Source organism: Garra rufa, chromosome 8 (assembly GCF_049309525.1).
Source record: "Garra rufa chromosome 8, GarRuf1.0, whole genome shotgun sequence".
NCBI lineage: Eukaryota > Metazoa > Chordata > Actinopteri > Cypriniformes > Cyprinidae > Garra > Garra rufa.
Window position 1 is genome coordinate 22443307 of NC_133368.1, and position 19933 is coordinate 22463239.

Sequence of the window (19933 nt, forward strand, 5' to 3'; positions counted from 1 at the left end):
AGGATCATAGTTTATGGGTACGATATGCTGTCTAATTTCATAGATCTTGTTTGTAAAATACCTTAAAAAGCATTCACAAGCAGTATCTGGGTCATCAAAATGCAGATCAGTAGAAGGATTTATAACAGAGTTAATTTTGGAGAACAAAATCTTAGGTCTTTGACAGTTTCTAGATACAACGTCAGAGAAATACTTTGATTTTGCGTCTTTCACAGCTCTTTGATAATTAGTTAATGAATTATGTAATATCTCCAATGACACATGCAACTTATCTTTTTTTCTATTTACGTTCTGCACGCCGACATACTCGTCTTAGAGCCCGAATTTGATTTGATGGTGACGCGCCACTGAATAAACAAAAAGACAGAAGACAGAGAGGTGGAGTGAGCAATAGCTCATTATCATTTAAAGTGACATGCACCGCTCACTGTCACTGTGAAAAGAGCTTTTTTTTAACAAGATTAAAAAGGTATTTGTTTTACACATTGTAAAAAAAAAAGATAAAGAAGTTTGAGCTGCTTATTTTCAAAATATTGTTTCTTTGCTTTTCACGCAATACCATATGAGGTGTTAATTCTACATAGAATTTACTACACAGGGCACAGCAAAATGGCAACAAGACTCTCTTGTAATTTTTTTTGCAAATATGCATGTTCAAATTGTGTGCCTGCCACACATAAAATATTACTTTTAATATTACCGTATTGATGATACCACCATTCATAAAACACAGTAGCATAGCCAGTGTTTTGAATTGTTAGTACTACAGTACAATACTGTGTTAATATTAGCAATAATGATCATTTAGACGTAATTTGAGGTTGTGGAGGAATTATTTTATTGAAACATTTGAACATTAGTACCAGGAGTCCATGATACGCCTCATGCTCATGAATCTCATGCCACCCATATTGTTGAAGCTCCTGTACTCTCCAGGCCTGAAGTACCACATTCTGCCTCTGTAGTGGGGCTGCTCATAGAAGAGCCAGTGGCCATCCATAATATGACAGGACTGGCAATGAGACATGCGGTAACGGTCCGTAATGTTGTCACAGTCATCCATCATCTCGTACATCTGACCCATGAAGTTGTCCCTCTCGTAGATCCTCATTCTGTAGGATCCCCTGTGCTGTAATGGAAAAGAGGTCAGTTATTAATAAATTAATCTGGAAGAATAATTATCACATGTAACCATATGTCTTAAGCAACAATCTAGGCCTGTCTCTCTCAGATCATCATTTTGGAAGGATCTAAGTTGCTTTTCAATCTGAAGGATTTCAAAGTAAATGACTAAAATAAATTTAGTACCTTTGTCTATCATCAATTAATACATTAGTGGAGCTCACCATAGGGATCATACGGCAGGACCTGATGCAGTTGTTCATTCCAAACATAGACATATAATCAGCATAGTCTCCCCTTCTGAAGAAATACTGATTTCCCATGTAGTTGGGCTGATCGTACATCATCCAACATCCACTGTGGACTCTGCAAGAGTGACAGCGGCTCATGTAGGAGGAGAAATCAGCACAGTCGCTCATACAGTCATAAGAGCGACCCTGGAAATTTCTTTCCTCATAAAAGGTGACCTGAAAGGAATTAATTTCTTAGTTGTTTTAAGTAAGTAATACCACATTAAAGTAAGTTTAGTGAAACTGTATGGAATAGAAGCTGGAATAAGGTTTACCTTCATGGTTGCGTTGACCAATCCTCAGTAGTTTCCCAAATGAGAAGCTGAAGCTGATTCTGCTTGTTGACTGACTGCTGTCACCCTACCTTTATACTAGACCAAGACTAAAGACTACACAGCCTCTATTGTTGGTCAGTTCCTGACTGTGCAAGTTGAAATAGAGACCATTATAGTTGAAGCATAATATATAGATTTTCATCGTCACACTTTCAGGAATCTAGAATTTCTTGAGTTTGAAATGTAGAAAACTAAGGAAAAACATAACCAAACAGTGACCATTTTTTGTCTCAGATTTCTTACATTCTTTTTTGTTTGTACTTAACAGTACTCTTTTCAGAATAATGCTTATGGGCATCATTTATGGCCAGTAGTTTAATTAGGGCCAGATTTACTTACAGTGCAAACCGTCTTTTGGCGTTAAAATAGTACTGTACTCTTTTATGTACATAGTACTGTACTATGTATTACTATTTTTGTGCCTGACCTTGTCAAATGACTAGTATTTTAAGTTATTTGATGCCAAAAAAAAGCATGACTTAAACGGTTTTGTTAACCATTTTGCGCTTGAAATGACTACATTTGTTTTAGCTAGGAGGAGGCACAGTAGAGAATGTGGTAGAAGTGAGACTATTTTTTCCACACATATTAATTTATTTGGAATGCCAGAAGAACACATTATCTGAAGATATTGTTTGCTAAGGCATGTTAGATTTAATTCACTTTAGGAAATAAAAGACAACTTAGAACCCTTAACCAGGAGGAGTCATGCAATTCCAGGTCTATCAAAAAAAAAAAAAAAAAAAATCAACATACTGTGGCTTCTTTATTACTTTCATTCTTTATTTGGATTGCGCTAATTTGCGCTGCACTTGTTATATTGTGTTGGTCGATATGTAAATGAGATGTTGTGTCTGTGTTCTTTTATTTGCGCATTGAATGTAAATCACCTGCAGAAATTTCCAAGCCCATCAGTGGTGTTTTGGAATTGCCCACTCTCGCTGATTTGCCCTGTTTAGTAAATCTGGCCCTTAAAGGATAACTATTGCCAAAATGCAACCTGGGCTGTTTTTTTTTTTTACTGGAAACAAGACAAACATATATCTAAAAGCATAATTACGACAAACGAGCCGTTTTTTTAGATTGACCGTGATTTCATTTTGTGGTCAATGGCCGGTGAATGGGAATACTAGGGGCATAAATTTGAGCGCATCAAAATTGATATTTTTATAACACTAAGAAGGCTCGACACACCATGAAACTTTGCTCAAAGTATCGCCTGGGTCTTTACACATGAACTTGAGCATTGAGAACATTGTTTGTGTACACCAAGTTTACTAAAAAGAAAGTTTTTGAACAACTCACTTTCACTGTTTGAGTTTCCGCTAGCAGCCGTCTTGCCAGTCAAGAAGTGTCGATCTCCGAATGCGAATGAAAGAACTCCATAGGACGAAATATTAGGCTTATATGAGGCTCTTTTTACAACTAGAAGGTTAATATTATTGTTTTTCACTTGCGACAAAACAACGAATTAGCCATGCATTTTTATGGAAATATGCTTTATGAGCTATCCATCCTCGCATTCGGAGATCTCAATGCTCGAGTTCATGTGTAGAGACCCAGGCGATACTTCGAGCAAAGTTTCATGGTGTGTCGAGCCTTCTTAGTGTTGTAAAAATATCGATTTTGGATGCGCTCAAATTTATGCCCCTAGAACTCCCATTCACCGGCCATTGAAAACAAAACGAAATCACGGTCAATCTCAAAAACGGCTCGTTTGTCGTAATTATGCTTTTAGATATATGTTTGTCTCGTTTACAGTAAAAAAAAAAAACAGCCCAGGTTGCATTTTGGCAATAGTTATCCTTTAATCTTCCCGACCAGAATCTTCTTCAGCCACTGAAGGAGTTTCTCAGCATGGATTTCACTCGATATGGATGCGTATAGACTCTTTGTGGGGAAAATCAAGGCTAAGGGTGGCCTGAGAAAGTATTGATTGTTGTGTAAATATTGTCATACTAACAGTTTTTTGAATAATTTTTGGTTGATTGTAATCCATTACATATCTTTCTATCAAAGCTATCTGACATTATCAAGCTGAATTTGTTCTGACACAGTTTGAGTTCTTGTCATATTTTATTACCATTTTCGAAACTATAGCGAATAAACTGTGTTAATGTGAGAAATGTTGAAGGTGTCTGAGTACATTTTGGCTTTACTGTATATATTTAATAAATGAAGTTAACCGACTAAAATTATACTTATTCTGTGGTTTCTTTACCCCAAATTTTTGAAAGTTATTTAACTCGGTGTCAGCAAGTACCAAAAATAAAAGTATCGCTATGGGGCGAGTACTGGAAAAAATGGTATCCTGCATCTCTAATTAAGAGGCGTGTTTCTTTACTTGCCATCACCAGCCAAGTTCTATTTTTAAAAAAAGTGTCTCTGGATCTTGGTTCATCTCTGGTTCATTTTCCTATTTCACTGCACTGCATGTTTCATTTTTTAAAGCAAACTGTATTTTGTTCTATTTCTTTCACATTGAATTATGGGAGATACAAACATGGCAAGGAAATATATATATATTAGTGGTGGGCCGGTGCTGCGTTAACGTGAGACTCTTATCGGGCGATAAAAAAATATCGCCGTTAATCTATTCTCAAAGTTGGGTTGGGAGCTGGGTCTAAACTACGCAAGCTATGATGACTTTCACCTTGATATTTTAGCGCGGATGACGTATACCTAGTCTAATTGCACTGTAGGGGGCGAGAACGAGTCTTCAACTTCTGTGAAATTACCACATCAAATGAGACGTGCTGACATTGATGCAGTTATGAAGCCGCTTCAGGGCAGGTGCGTTGCTAGACCCTTTTTACTGGGGCACGTGAGTTATAATTTACTTTGATAATCCCGAAATAAAGACATTAAACTATATGCAACAACTGAATTGACGCTTCTAAAAGCAACGCAGTTTAATGGAAGACTATGTACGCAGATATCCATGCCGGTGCGCGTCTGTGTATTTAACGGCAACACGCACGTCGTGCAGCCTTTTGCGCAGAAGTACTTGGTTACACAAGTTTGTATAGGTAATTATGTTGTAAATGCAATTGTCAAGCAGTTTGTGATGCATTTTGGAAACAGGAGATGAGCGCCTGGTCTAATGCGCCACCTGGCCCGTTCTCGAAGACTTACTTTTAGTCATTATTTGGGTAGCACACATATTCTGAATGCCTTCAGCAGAATTCAAATTAGCCATTTTAATCTAGATTAATCTAGATGAATTCCAAGATTTAATCTAGATTAATCTAGATTAAAAAAATTAATCTATGCCCACCCCTAATATATATGTGTGTATATGTATGTATGTATGTATGTATGTATGTATATATGATTAATACATTTTCATGATATACAGGTGCATCTCAATAAATTAGAATGTTGTGGAAAAGTTTATTTCAGTAGTTCAACTCAAATTGTGAAACTTGAGTATTAAATTAATTTAATGCACACAGACTGAAGTAGTTTAAGCCTTTGGTTCTTTTAAATGTGATGATTTAGCTTACATTTAACAAAAACCCACCAATTCACAATCTCAACAAATTAGAATACTTCATAAGACCAATTAAAAAACATTTCTAGTGAATTGTTGGCCTTCTGGAAAGTATGTTCATTTACTATATGTGACCCTGGACCACAAAACCAGTCTTAAGTCGCTAGGGTATATTTGTAGCAATAGACAAAAATACATTGTATGGGTCAAAATTATTGATTTTTATTTTATGTCAAAAATCATTAGGAAATTAAGTAAAGATCATGTTCCGTGAAGATTTTTTGTAAAATTCCTACTGTAAACCTGTCAAAATGTAATTTTTGATTAGTAATATGCATTGTTAAGAGCTTAATTTGGACAAATTTAAAGGTGATTTTCTCAGTATTTTGATTTTTTTGCACCCTCAGATTCCAGATTTTCAAATAGATGTATCTCGACCAAATATTGTCCTATCCTAACAAACCATATATCAATAGAAAGCTTATTTATTGAGCTTTCATATGATGTATATATCTCAGTTTTGTAAAATTTTACCTTATGACTGGTTTTGTGGTCCAGGGTCACATATATGTACTCAATACTTGGAAGGGGCTCCTTTTGCTTTAATTACTGCCTCAATTCGGCGTGGCATGGAGGTGATAAGTCTGTGGCACTGCCGAGGTGTTATGGAAGCCCAGGTTTCTTTGACAGTGGCCTTCAGCTCATCTGCATTTTTGGTGTCTTGTTTCTCATTTTCCTCTTGACAATACCCCATAGATTCTCTTGATTCTCTTGCTGGCCAGTCAAGCACACCAACACCATGGTAATTTAACCAACTTTTGGTTTGGTTTTTCAAAAAAAAAAAAAAAAAAAAAAAAACAGTTGACCAACACCAGCAGATGACATTGCCTCAAAATCATCACAGACTGTGGAATCTTAATACTGTACTTTAAGCAACTTGGGCTATGAGCTTTTCCACCCTTTCTCCAGACTCTAATGAAATACAAAACTTCCTCTCATCTGAAAAGAGGACTTTGGACCACTAGGCAACACTCCATTTATTCTTCTCCCTTAGCCCAGGTTCAGGAGTGGCTTAACAAGAGGAATATGACAACTGTAGCCAAATTCCTTGACGTGTGTGGTGGCTCTTGATGCCTTGACCCCAGCTTCAGTCCATTCCTTGTGAAGTTCACCCAAATTCTTGAATCAATTTTGCTTGACAAGCCTCTCAAGGCTGCAGTCCACTCACCTTTCTGTTAACATGCTTGGATACAGCACTCTGTGAACAGCCAGCTTCTTTGGCAATAAATGTTTGTGGCTTACCCTCCTTGTGAAGGGTGTCAATAATTGTCTTCTGGACAGTTGTCAGATCAGCAATCTTCCCCATGATTGTGAGAGACTGGTTTGAAGGCTCAGGAAACCTTTGCAGGTCTTTTTGAGTTGATTAGCTTATTGGCATGTCACCATATTCTAATTTGTTGAGATTGAATTGGTGGGTTTTTATTAAATGTGAGCCAAGTCATCACAATTAAAAGAACCAAAGACTTAAACTACTTCAGTCTGTGTGCATTGAATTAATTTAATACACGAGTTTCAGAATTTGAGTTGAATTACTGAAATAAATAAACTTTTCCACAATATTCAAGATTCACCTGTATGTGAGAAATGATAAGTTAATGTGAGTTAATATTGAAATGCTGGTGGTGTCAGGTTACACAGGCTACACAGTTTGCCAACTGTCTGTACAGGCTGCGGCGCCACAGTACATAGATTTTTCTAGATAAGAACAATTACTAATGTTATGTTTGGTGTTTAAGATAATGTGTTTTTTTAAATGCCAATTTAAAACTTTTTAATACTGTTGAAGGCCAAAAGCTGGCCCTGCTCTCTGGACATTGCATTTCAGATTTTTAATAGCATGTTTCATTAAATAACTATTAATTCAAACTATCTTAACCTTCCTCATTTAAACCTGGCTGTAAATAAGTAAAACAATTCACTGTTCTAGTCCCATGAGCCTACTTTTGTTTAATTTGTGAGTTTTTGTGATTGTGTACTCATGCAAATATTAGTGTCAGTAATGATTTTGAAGGCAAAAATTTAGTGTTGTAGAGAAATTATTTTATTAAAATACTAGTACCAGGAGTCCATGATACGCCTCATGCTCATGAATCTCATGCCACCCATATTGCTGAAGTTTCTGTACTCTCCAGGGCCGAAGTACCACATCCTGCCTCTGTAGTGGGCATGTTCATAGAAGAGCCAGTGGCCGTCCATAATATGACAGGACTGGCAGTGAGACATGCGGTAACGGTCCATGATGCTGTCACAGTCATCCATCATCTCGTACATCTGACCCATGAAGTTGTCCCTCTCGTAGATCCTCATTCTGTAGGATCCCCTGTGCTGTAGTGGAAGGGAAGTCAGTTATGTGTAAATGAATCAGGCAGAATAATTATCACATGTAACCATATATCATCAGCAATATAATTCTGAGAGAATATATGTTGCTTTTTAAGCTGATGGATTTCAAAGTAAATGGTTAAAATAAATTTAGGAGTGTTGTCTATCATCAATAAATACATCAACAGGTTTATGCAGCTCACCATAGGAATCATACGGCAGGACCTGATGCAGTTGTTCATTCCAAACATAGACATATAATCAGCATAGTCTCCCCTTCTGAAGAAATACTGATTTCCCATGTAGTTGGGCTGATCATACATCATCCAACATCCACTGTGCACTCTGCAAGAGTGACAGCGGCTCATGTAGGAGGAGAAATCAGCACAGTCTCCGGTGCAGTCATAAGACCGACCCTGAAAATTTCTTTCCTCATAAAAGGTGACCTGAAAAGAAATAATTTCTTAGTTGTTTTAAGTAAGAAATGACACATTAAAATCAGTAAAGTGAAACTGTATGAAATATGAGATGGAGTAAGGTTTACCCTCATGGTTGCGCTGGCTGATCCTCAGTAGTTTCACAAATGAGAAGCTGAAGCTGATTCTGCTTGTTGACTGACTGCTGTCACCTCTACCTTTATACTAAACCAAGACTAAAGACTACACAGCCTCTATTGTTATTCAGTTCCTGACTGCAAGTTAGAATAGAGGCCATTATAGCTATTGCATAGAATGTAGGGTTTTGTCCTCACATTTTCAGGAATCTAGAATTTCTTAACTTTCTATTTGCTAAAATGAAAGAGCTTGAAATGTGGAACACCAAGGAAAGACTTAACCAGAGAATCTCAATTTATTGTCTTGTCTCAGATTTTTCTTTCATTCTTTTTTTGTTTGTACTTAACGGTACTCTTTTCATAATGATGCTTATAGGCATTTCTCTTTTGATTATCCACCTTTAATTTAAGTACTACTACACAAGACTTGGACCATGATTGATCCATTCTTAGTCCAACTGTAATTTCATTAGAGACATTTTTATTTCATTTAATACCTGTTTTATTATGTCCCTTTTGGTTTTGCGCTTGTATTACCTTATACATTAAAAGTTTTTGTTATGTTCTTTTTGTGTCTGTTGTAGGTTTACATTCTAATAATTTCTAGATTTCTAGATTTCTCATGTTTCCATTGTGTGTAGCGTTGTTGGGTGTACCTGCATATATATTTATACTAAAAGAAGCTTTTCTTATAAATTGAAAAGTTACTTGCCCAGTGGTTTACAGTGGAATAGTTCACCCAAAAATATAAATTACCCCATAATTTACTTACCCTCAAGCTATCTTAGGTGTATATGACTTTCTTCTTTCAGATAAATACAATTAGTGTTATATTTAAAAAAAAAAAAAAAGCTTTGTAATGACAATGAATGGCTGTTGAAGTCCAGTAGAAGTCCATCATAAAAATGACTGCAGACAGCTTTGGGGGGTTAATAAAGGCCTCCTAAAGTGAATCATTGAATTAGTGAACTTTGTAAACCATAATCTCCAGCTTATGCTAACTGTCATACGTGCATTTACGAGAGAGTGATGTAAGATCCGGTGAGAAGTGATGAATGCGGAAGCTCAGAGGAGAGAGCAAAACAAAACACTGGTCACGAATTAAAAGTACAAAACAAGGATTTATAAAGAGAAATCTCAGAGGATTTCAATATAAGCTGAGAGGAAACTTTGTTTTCACAAGAACATATTTTCATTTGAGCTTATGCTACGATGTTAATGATATTTTAATATTTCTTAACAGTATATTTAATCTACAGACATATTTTTTTGTCATAATCTGTTGTTGCTATTTATTGTTATTAAATATAATGAAGCTTCTTAAATTGTAGATAGTTTGTAGACGCTTGTAGATAGTTTGATTGTTGAATTTAAATCACCATTTAAAAAACAGCTGAATCATGGGAAGGAAAAACATGACGAAGGAAAAAATAAAAATAATTTTTGTCATACTTGATTTACTGATATACAGGTCCTTCTCAAAAAATTAGCATATTGTGATAAAGTTCATTATTTTCTGTAATGTACTGATAAACATTAGACTTTCATATATTTTAGATTCATTACACACAACTGAAGTAGTTCAAGCCTTTTATTTTTTAATATTGATGATTTTGGCATACAGCTCATGAAAACCTAAAATTCCTATCTCAAAAAATTAGCATATCATGAAAAGGTTCTCTAAACGAGCTATTAACCTAATCATCTGAATCAACTAATTAACTCTAAACACCTGCAAAAGATTCCTGAGGCTTTTAAAAACTCCCAGCCTGGTTCATTACTCAAAACCGCAATCATGGGTAAGACTGCCGACCTGACTGCTGTCCAGAAGGCCATCATTGACACCCTCAAGCAAGAGGGTAAGACACAGAAAGAAATTTCTGAACAAATAGGCTGTTCCCAGAGTGCTGTATCAAGGCACCTCAGTGGGAAGTCTGTGGGACTTCCCACAGGCTGATTGCCTCCATGCCACGCCGCATTGAAGCAGTCATTTCTGCAACAGGATTCCTGACCAAGTATTGAGTGCATAACTGAACATAATTATTTGAAGGTTGACTTGAGATAGGAATTTTGGGTTTTCATGAGCTGTATGCCAAAATCATCAATATTAAAACAATAAAAGGCTTGAAATACTTCAGTTGTGTGTAATGAATCTAAAATATATGAAAGTCTAATGTTTATCAGTACATTACAGAAAATAATGAACTTTATCACAATTTTTTTTGTGAACTTTATTTTCATACTAATTTTTTGAGAAGGACCTGTAAATTATTAATGCATTTCTCTATATGAGATTACAGAGTTTATTTTGAATGCTAGTGGTGTCAGGTTACACAATTTGCCAACCCTCTGTACAATCTGGTGCACTGTAGATTATTTACATAGAAGAAATCACTGATCACTAATATTTTGTGTGGTGTTTATGTAAATGTTTTATTATTATTATTATTATTATTACTACATTTTGAAGCTCACTTGTTTCGGTCTGGAGCCCTACAAATTCAACAGCTGACCCTGCTCTTGAGACATTGCACTTTTCAGGTTTATAAAAGCATGTTTCTTTAAATAACTAATAATTCAAACTATTTTACCCTTCCTCATTTAAACCTGGCTCAAATGAGAACAGAAGTCTACTGTGCTAGTGTCATGAGCCTAATTTTGTTTAATTTGTGAGTCTGTTTCATTCAATTTTTTTGTGATTGATTAGACATACAGAAATTAATGGCAGCAATGATTTTGGAGGCACAATGTGTTCTAGAGACAGTATTTTATTGAGGAACGATTTTATTAACAATTTAGGAAATGCTAGAAATACTAGTAAACTAGTACCAGGAGTCCATGATACGCCTCATGCTCATGAATCTCATGCCACCCATATTGCTGAAGCTTCTGTACTCTCCAGGCCTGAAGTACCACATCCTGCCTCTGTAGTTGGGCTGCTCATAGAAGAGCCAGTGGCCATCCATAATATGACAGGACTGGCAGTGAGACATGCGGTAACGGTCCATGATGCTGTCACAGTCATCCATCATCTCGTACATCTGACCCATGAAGTTGTCCCTCTCGTAGATCCTCATTCTGTAGGAACCCCTGTGCTGTAGTGGAAGAGAAGTGCATTATTTTCAAGTTTACCAAGCAGAACCAACAGAAAATGTAACAATAGATATAGGACATTGAATTAAGTTTTTTACAAAGTAAAAAAAATTGTGAGCTCACCATAGGGATCATACGGCAGGACCTGATGCAGTTGTTCATTCCAAACATAGACATGTAATCAGCATATTCTCCCCTTCTAAAGAAATACTGATTTCCCATGTAGTTGGGATGATCATACATCATCCAGCATCCGCTCTCCACTCTGCAAGAGTGACAGCGGCTCATGTAGGAGGAAAAGTCACCACAGTCACCCATACACTCATAAGAGCGACCCTGGAAGTTCCTGTCCTCATAGAAGATGACCTGAAAGATTGATTAATATTTTGGCAATTTAAAGTGAAATAAACCAAAGCAAATAATTTGGAATGTGTAGAAATGTTAGAATGAAGTTTACCTTGCCCATCATGGTTGCACTGACTGATCCTCAGTAGTTCCACAAAGGAGAAGCTAAAACTGATTCTGCTTGTTGACTGAAAGCTGTCACCTGTGCTTTTATACTAGACCAAGACTAAAGACTACAGGGCCTCTATTGTTAGCCAATTCCTGACTGTGCAAAATGGAAAAGAACTTATTCTAGCTAAAGCATAGCTTCTAGATGTTCAAATTCACTATTTTTCATGAGTCTTAAGTTTATTTTGAAATAATTTGATACAGTTGAAACACTAATTTCCTTTCTTATCATATTAGTTTCAGATTACCTCGCAATAATCTGCATTTTATTGTTTTTTGTTTGTTTGTTGGTTTCTGTTATAGAATGTTTATCTTTTTAAGCCTGGGTGTGATAATTTAAATTTCGTGTTATGTTTTTATGGTCTGACTTACAGTAGTTTTTTGGCTCTCTTGTGTCCAGTTGTAGACTTAAAATATATATAAAACATAATGCAATACAGCCTGCACTTGGACTTTTCACTACTTCTCGCTGGAGCCTTGGCAAGCAGATATTTCCCTCATTACTTGACATATATTGCGCGTTGTTGCTAAAAGAAGATGAGTATGACATTTTCTGTCAGGCGAGAAGATTTATAACATTTTGCTTTATGAACCACTGATATTGAGCCTGGTCCTGAGCCAGCACTGCAGGGGTCTCATGTACAGCAGACCAAAATATATTACGTTGGAAGCTGTTACCATCAGACCCAAGCCTCTGAAAACTGCTTTACAGTCAATGACTGGCCTAGCTTGACCGAACGGAAGATCTTGGTTTTGGTATGCTTCGCCACCAGAAAGCAATCTTTCTGTGTTTGGAAAGGATGGAGAAATGGAAGTATGCATCTCTGCTGATGAACCAGTTCTCTGACCTAATTTGCGTCACAATCTGGTTCAATGTCAATATCTTGAATCTGAACTTTTTGACAGTTGGTACAGATCTATGATAGGACACAACCCCCTGTCCTTTTTGGGAACAATGAAGTATCGGCTGTTATAGTCTCCTTTCTCAAGAGGGTAGCCCTTTCTTTTTCCCTCACCAGAGCCTGCTCGGGGCATACCACAGTAAATGTGACCCCGTTTAATTGAGGCAAATGATAACCGAACTGGATTCTGTAGCCTCTTTCTACTGAGACACGTTTGGCAGGCGTATCCAAGCCGCCAACACTTCTACCAAGGGAACCAACCTCTCAGGACTGGCCCATTGTTGTTAAGGTGCAAACCACATCATTTTTTGTAACCACTGACACTCCTTTGCATATAGCTTAACCCAAAACATGTCTTACAAAAGTTCAATCAATATATTGTTTTCTGTGAGTGAGTGGAGAGCATGATTTTCACATCATTTTAAAGCAAAAACTCTAGTTTACCACATCCAGTTCTTAAAAGACTTGTGAAGAAATGTTCTGTATGTGTTTTATGGCCTTATTTCAGTGACTGAGAATGCATAATTTTGAAAGATTTAAAAAAAGCGCAGCCGTTATTGTTTCCATGTAAACACCCAATGCATGAATCTTTGAAAATGTGTGCGTTGTACATGTTAGGTATGTAGACATTCGCAGAACGTGTTGATTTTAAAGGCAAGTGTGAACAAACAGTGCACCAACTACTGGCCTGACATACGTAATACAGTGTTTTTGGCAGTTTTCGCGGATATGTGTAAACACAAATCATTTTGAAAATGTTATCGTGTATGCATGAAACTTTTTTAAAAATGCAAAGGAAACCTTTTCCATTTTTTATTGCATCGTTGCCTTGTAAATGTATTACCCTCACCTACAATTCCTGTCGGTGAAGATTCAACTCAAGACTCAAGACTGTAACCTTCAAGTTACAGGTCCAACTCTCTCACCATTAGGCCACAACTACCCCCAACCTGAATTCAGAGTCTTTGTGAATTGGATATCAGAATCATTTGTAACCAAATTTGACACAAGAAAATGGTGGGCCAGTAAGCGATTCTTACTGCAGTTTTACAAATTCCTGTATTATCCTAACATGCTGATTTATTTAGTGAATTTTATTGGGTCAGAATGGTGGCTTTATAAGTAGATGTTTTAAAAGTAGAGGTGACACTGGCTACAAAGACACCTTACTATAGGTAAAAACTACAACAACAACAAAATAAACAACCCAGCTTTTGTAAACTAAAATCAGCTTTCAGTGCATCTCAGTCAAAATAAACAGTTCAGATTTTATGTTTTTTTTTTTTTGTCAACATTTTTTCTCTTAATGCTGTAAAATCTATTGCTAAAGTGGTGAACCTTCTAGTATTGGCGTCAATACTAGAAACCTATGTAGACATGTTAGATAAAAATTAAATCAGGCCATATGTAGTAGGTCTAAAACATTTAAATGTGTTCTGTTATGCCCTTTTATAAAGTCTTGATTTGGTTTTTAGGATGAACTAGAATGTTTTCATGCTTGATTATTCCAAAAATGCATTATTTTTCACATATTTTATATAAAAATACACATTTTTTCCAAGTTTGTCCGAAACTACCTGTTTAGTACATATTTCAATGAAGCCCCTCCTTCTGAAACATGAAACATGCTCTGATTGGTTCATTTTCTCTAGTACAGCTTGTCTGTATTGATATAAACAGTATTGTCTCATTCTGTCATTTATGAAAAATACTGATATATCATACAAACGCCCAGCCCTAGTTTAGCTCATGAGGTGTTTTTTTTTATTCATGGAAATATAAGTGGTTTAATGATTTGTCAAGACACTGAGTTGTAGAGGATTTATTTTATTAACAATTTAAGAGATGCTAGAAATAAATACTGGAAAACTAGTACCAGGAGTCCATGATACGCCTCATGCTCATGAATCTCATGCCACCCATATTGCTGAAGCTTCTGTACTCTCCAGGCCTGAAGTACCACATCCTGCCTCTGTAGTTGGGCTGCTCATAGAAGAGCCAGTGGCCATCCATAATATGACAGGACTGGCAGTGAGACATGCGATAACGGTCCATGATGTTGTCACAGTCATCCATCATCTCGTACATCTGACCCATGAAGTTCTCTCTCTCGTAGATCCTCATTCTGTAGGATCCCCTGTACTGTTGTGGAAGAGAGGTCAGTTATGTTCAGTCTAGTCCTGCCTCATATGTAACCATTCTGAAAGAGCCGTATTCATTTAATTCATGTCAAAAAAAAAATGTTTTAAAATCAATGTAAATTGATTTGTAAATGTTTTGTTAAGAACAATTTTAAAATTGATTATAAATAAGAATATTCAGAGCTCACCATGGGGATCATACGGCAGGACCTGATGCAGTTGTTCATTCCAAACATAGACATGTAATCAGCATAGTCTCCCCTTCTGAAGAAATACTGATTTCCCATGTAGTTAGGATTATCGTACATCATCCAGCATCCGCTCTCCACTCTGCAAGAGTGACAGCGGCTCATGTAGGAGGAAAAGTCACCACAGTCGCTCATACACTCATAAGAGCGACCCTGGAAGTTCCTGTCCTCAAAGAAGGTGACCTGAAAAAACCAAAGACAATATCATAATGATTTAAAGTTAAAATGAACAAATAATTAAATAATTTGGAGTTAAACTGTGTGGAAATTGGTGCTGGATCAAGGTTTACCTTCATGGTTGCGCTGGCTGATCCTCAGTAGTTCCACAAAGGAGAAGCTGAAGCTGATTCTGCTTGTTGACTGACTGTCACCTGTGCTTTCATACTAGACTAAGACTAAAGAGTACAGGGCCTCTATTATTAGTCAGTTCCTGACTGTGCAAGTTAGAAAAGAGGCCACTTTAACTGGAGCCTAGTATCTAGATCTTACTACTCACATTTGTCATAACTGTAGAAGTTTAAACTGTAAATATAATAATAATTAATGAAGTGTTAACCTCACTAAACGCATTTAATGTTAATGTTAAATTAACGCATTAATGTTTAAAAAAAATGTAGAAAATTCTTGATTTTTTTCATTTGTCTTTGTTGAATGTACTTAGACAAGAAACTTTTGTTTTTACTAAAGCTTTTTTTTTTTTTTACATTTTTGTTTGTTTTACCTGTATTGTTTTCTAAAACATCTCTGAGGTAGGGTTTATTTTTTTTCTAAGAAATTCTATTTATTTAATTAATGGTGTTTTTTTCTAAACAAGTGTTTAGAAAAAATTAACTCCTCATTTCCTTGTTATTTTTTGGTGTCTTTGTGAAGTAACCGTGTGTGTGTATAATGTTGCTCACAATCCCTCCATCAATATAATAAAAGAGATTATTTATGTTATGTTTTACAGTTATTTTGTTTTTTCTGCTTTCTAATAATTTCCCATTTAATTTAACTTGCTGCTTCTTTATAATTAATTGTGTAATTTACTAGCAATTTTTACTTAAAGGATTAGTTCACTTTTAGAACAAAAATGTACAGATAATGTACTCACCCCCTTTTTATCCAAGATGTTTGGGTCTTTCTTTGTTTAGTCGTAAAGAATTTATATTTTTTAAGGAAAATGTTTCAGGATTTTTCTCTATAAAATGGGTATGTATGGTGCCCCCAAATTTGAACTTCCAAAATACAGTTTAAACACAGCTTAAAAGGGCTTTAAACAATCTCAGCTGAGGAAGAAGGGTGTTATCTAGTGAAATGATCGGTTATTTATTTTATTTTAAGTCTTTATTTTGTTTTGGGGGTGTACTAGAACATGCTCTCAAGCTCATGCATTATTTGAAAATTATGAAATGTATTGTGATGCTCCTTCCCAAACGTTTTAAATATTACAAAAACACATCGGATCGCTAAAGGAGGCTTTTACTGACCCCCCGGAGCCATGTGAGGCACTTTTTATTATTATTATTATTATTATTATGGATCGACTTGTTTTGGACTGATGGAGAGAAACACTTGTCTATGCCGTTCAGTCTATGCCATTCTAAAGCTTTGAAGTGCCAGGATTATTTTTAATATAACTCAGATTGCATTCGTCTGAAAGAAGGAAGTCATATACACCTAGGATGCATGGAGGGTGAGTAAATAATACTCTACAGTATTGTTGGTCCTATCGTCAGCCTGCGAGATCACAGATACATGATATTATCATTATTGTGCTGATTTATTTAATTATTTACATGCCTGAAACCAGCATAAGGCTAGTGAAGCTATCTACACTGTATGATGAATAAATCTCTTACCACACACTGCACACGTCTACGGTGCGGCTCTGACGCGAACACCAATGATCGGCACTCTAGTGCCGCTTGTGTTTACATCAGCTGCAGCTCTGCATGTGTTTCGACCGACCCTCTATACCGCACATGTCATCAGCGTAGCTCCAGCACGGCTACTGGAGCAGTTTGCGGACACTTTAGTGTTTACTTTTTTTCATCGCTAGTTAGGCGAATCCCCCACCTCGTCCCTCCCCACCCGCCAACAATTTGAATTTCCGTAGGCGGGATTTATTTGAACGATATTCTAATGGGCCGCGTTGTGACATCAGGGCATCCAGAAAACAAACGCTGTAGTCCAAAGGAGTTCTTGAAAAGGGATTTTTTAAAAACGAAATAGATTCCTTTGGAGTGGATTTTTACTTTTTAGATGTTTTTAATGCCCAAACATACACACCACACACTGGCTAAAATTCAAATAGTGAAAAAGCATAATAGGACCCCTTTAAGTATATACATTGTCAATTTTGTTTAGAAAATATCGACTGTTTTGCTAGATAAGACCCTTCTTCCTCGGCTGGGATCGTTTAGAGCTCTTTGAAGCTGTGTTTAAACTGCATTTTGGAAGTTTAAACTTGGGGGAAAACTGCATATCCATTATATGGAGAGAAATCCTGAAATGTTTTCCTCAAAAAACATAATTTCTTTACGACTGAAGAAAGAAAGACATGAACATCTTGGATGACAAGGGGGTAAGTACACTATCTGTATTTTTTTGTTCCTGAAGTGAACTAATCCTTTAAAGCAGGGGTCCGCCCCCACATTTGGACCGGCCCTCTGAACAATGCCAGATATATATTTTTGTTGAATGTGAGCCAAATCATCACAATTAAAAGAACCAAAGACTTTAACTACTTCACTCTGTGTGCATTAAATGTATTTAATAGACAAGTTTTACAATTTGAGTTGAATTACTAAAATAAATGAACTTTTCCATGACATTCTAATTTACTGAGAAGCACCTGTATATCTTTTGAAAAGAAATTATCATTTGTCTGTCTGGTGCATAAAAAAATAAATAAACTATTCTAGCATTAAAATGTATAATAAATACAGATAAAATCATAATAAAATAATAATAATAATAGTAGTCAGTCCAGCCCATGGAATTTTCTTTTATAAACCGACCCGGCCCCCCATTAAAGAAAAGAAAATTATGTGGCCCGCTCAGAAAAAAGTTTGGGGACCCCTGCTTTAAAGGATAACTATTGCCAAAATGCAACCTGGGCTGTTTTTTTTTTTTTTTTTTACTGTAAACGAGACAAACTAATATCTAAAAGCATAATTACGACAAACGAGCCGTTTTTGAGATTGACCGTGATTTAGTTTTGTGGTCAGTGGCCGGTGAACGGGAATACTAGGGGCATAACTTTGAGCGCATCAAAATCTATATTTTTAAAACACTAAGAAGGCTCGACACACCATGAAACTTTGCTCAAAGTATCGCCTGGGTCTCTACACATGAACTCGAGCATTGAGAACATTGTTTGTGTACACAGAGTTTACTAAAAAGAAAGTTTTTGAACAACTCACTTTCACTGTTTGAGTTTCCGCTCACGGCCGTCTTGCCAGTCAAGATGTGTCGATCTCCGAATGCGAGGAGAGTAAAGATGGGTAGCTCCTAAAGCATATTTCCATGTAAATGCATGGCTAATTCGTTGTTTTGTCGCAAGTGAAAAACAATATTAACCTTCTAGTTGTAAAAAGAGCCTCATATAAGCCTATTATACATTCATTCGCATTCGGAGATCGACGCTTCTTGACTGGCAAGACTGGAAAGTTTGTCTCGTTTACAGTAAAAAAAAACAGCCCAGGTTGCATTTTGGCAATAGTTATCCTTTAAGTAAAAATAGTTTGGAAGTAAATCTGACACTAAATATTTTTTAATGTAGGCAGTTGTTGTCTTATTTCTCCATGTGCTTTTAAATGGTAACAGATGCAAGGCCGGGGTCATTATGTGTATAAAATGTAAAAAATTATGTAACTAATTGAAAAAAAAAAATTAGCAAGATGTTAGCACTCACAGGTAAATGTAAACAGTGTGCTTCCAGGCTCAAATGACTCATGCACAATTTGGTCATTTACACCTAACCTTACACTCAGAAGTGCACATTGACAGAAAACAGAGGGAGGATAATAATGTTTATGATGATAAATTTTATTGAATTATTTAATTATTCATCAGAAAGTGAAATTGCAGACACCCTACACAGTTTCAGTTACAGTTATTTTTCCTTACCTAAAGCACTGTCAAAAATTGCCTATGATTATGTGACAACACTGTTAGGACAAAGGCAACAGTGCAATTATAAATTTGACTGACTAGCCGTCTTAATGGAAATCCAAATAGTCACTGTTAGTCTACCATTCACTCACACGTTGGCAAAGAGTTACAGCTCGCAACTTACATACTGCCAAAACATCTGTTTGGTTTTGATTATCATGTCTATCACACTGAAATCGTTTTCTGAGAACACATCCGAAGCATGCAAACAGAAAGTGGCTGTCACACGCCAAGTTCTCTTTTGTGTCTTATTGTGCTTAAACTGCCAAATACACACAAGTTTATGATAAAAGCACAGGAGTTACAAAAACAGTCAGTTATGAACAGGGCCTTATGCAGGTTTTTATACATACAGAGGTCCCAAAATGGCATGTATTTCCCCCTGATTTTCCTGATTTACATGTGTGCATTTTAAGATGTTTTAAGGTTTATAAATTGGATAACAGTACAGGTTTAAGTAGCATAAATTATTTTTCAAGCCAACAAATTCTTAAACATGACAATCAGATTTAGTGTTGCAGAATGCTCCACACTACAAACTAGAGTAGATTTGTTTATTTTTTACAATACATAAAAACATATCCCAAACAGCAAGGCCTTTATTAAGAAATATTTGAAGGATTACCATCTCTCTTTCTCTTTATCTCAGTCTCTATTCTTTTCTCATATGTGCACTCACTTAATTAATCCTATGCCTAATATG

The 19933-nt window shown here is 36.1% G+C and overlaps 4 protein-coding genes across 4 annotated transcripts; all 4 read right to left on the reverse strand.

The window, feature by feature from the left end:
- Window positions 1–832: 832 nt before the first annotated feature.
- LOC141340114 (gamma-crystallin M2) lies at window positions 833–1693 on the reverse strand. Its single transcript, XM_073845046.1, has 3 exons — window positions 1688–1693; window positions 1347–1589; window positions 833–1129 (listed from the first exon to the last, which is right to left on the reverse strand). Exons 1-3 carry the CDS (start codon window positions 1691–1693, stop codon window positions 857–859), a joined length of 522 nt encoding a protein of 173 aa, XP_073701147.1. The 3' UTR covers window positions 833–856.
- A 5646-nt stretch (window positions 1694–7339) lies between these two features.
- LOC141340978 (gamma-crystallin M2-like) lies at window positions 7340–8222 on the reverse strand. Its single transcript, XM_073846104.1, has 3 exons — window positions 8167–8222; window positions 7826–8068; window positions 7340–7625 (listed from the first exon to the last, which is right to left on the reverse strand). Exons 1-3 carry the CDS (start codon window positions 8170–8172, stop codon window positions 7353–7355), a joined length of 522 nt encoding a protein of 173 aa, XP_073702205.1. The 5' UTR covers window positions 8173–8222; the 3' UTR covers window positions 7340–7352.
- A 2775-nt stretch (window positions 8223–10997) lies between these two features.
- Window positions 10998–11737, reverse strand: LOC141340979 (gamma-crystallin M2-like). Its single transcript, XM_073846105.1, has 3 exons — window positions 11726–11737; window positions 11392–11634; window positions 10998–11270 (listed from the first exon to the last, which is right to left on the reverse strand). The coding sequence occupies exons 1-3, from the start codon at window positions 11735–11737 to the stop codon at window positions 10998–11000; spliced, it is 528 nt and encodes a 175-aa protein (XP_073702206.1).
- Window positions 11738–14545: 2808 nt separating this feature from the next.
- On the reverse strand, window positions 14546–15368 carry LOC141340115 (gamma-crystallin M2-like). Its single transcript, XM_073845047.1, has 3 exons — window positions 15363–15368; window positions 15013–15264; window positions 14546–14825 (listed from the first exon to the last, which is right to left on the reverse strand). The coding sequence occupies exons 1-3, from the start codon at window positions 15366–15368 to the stop codon at window positions 14553–14555; spliced, it is 531 nt and encodes a 176-aa protein (XP_073701148.1). The 3' UTR covers window positions 14546–14552.
- Between the last annotated feature and the right edge of the window lie 4565 nt (window positions 15369–19933).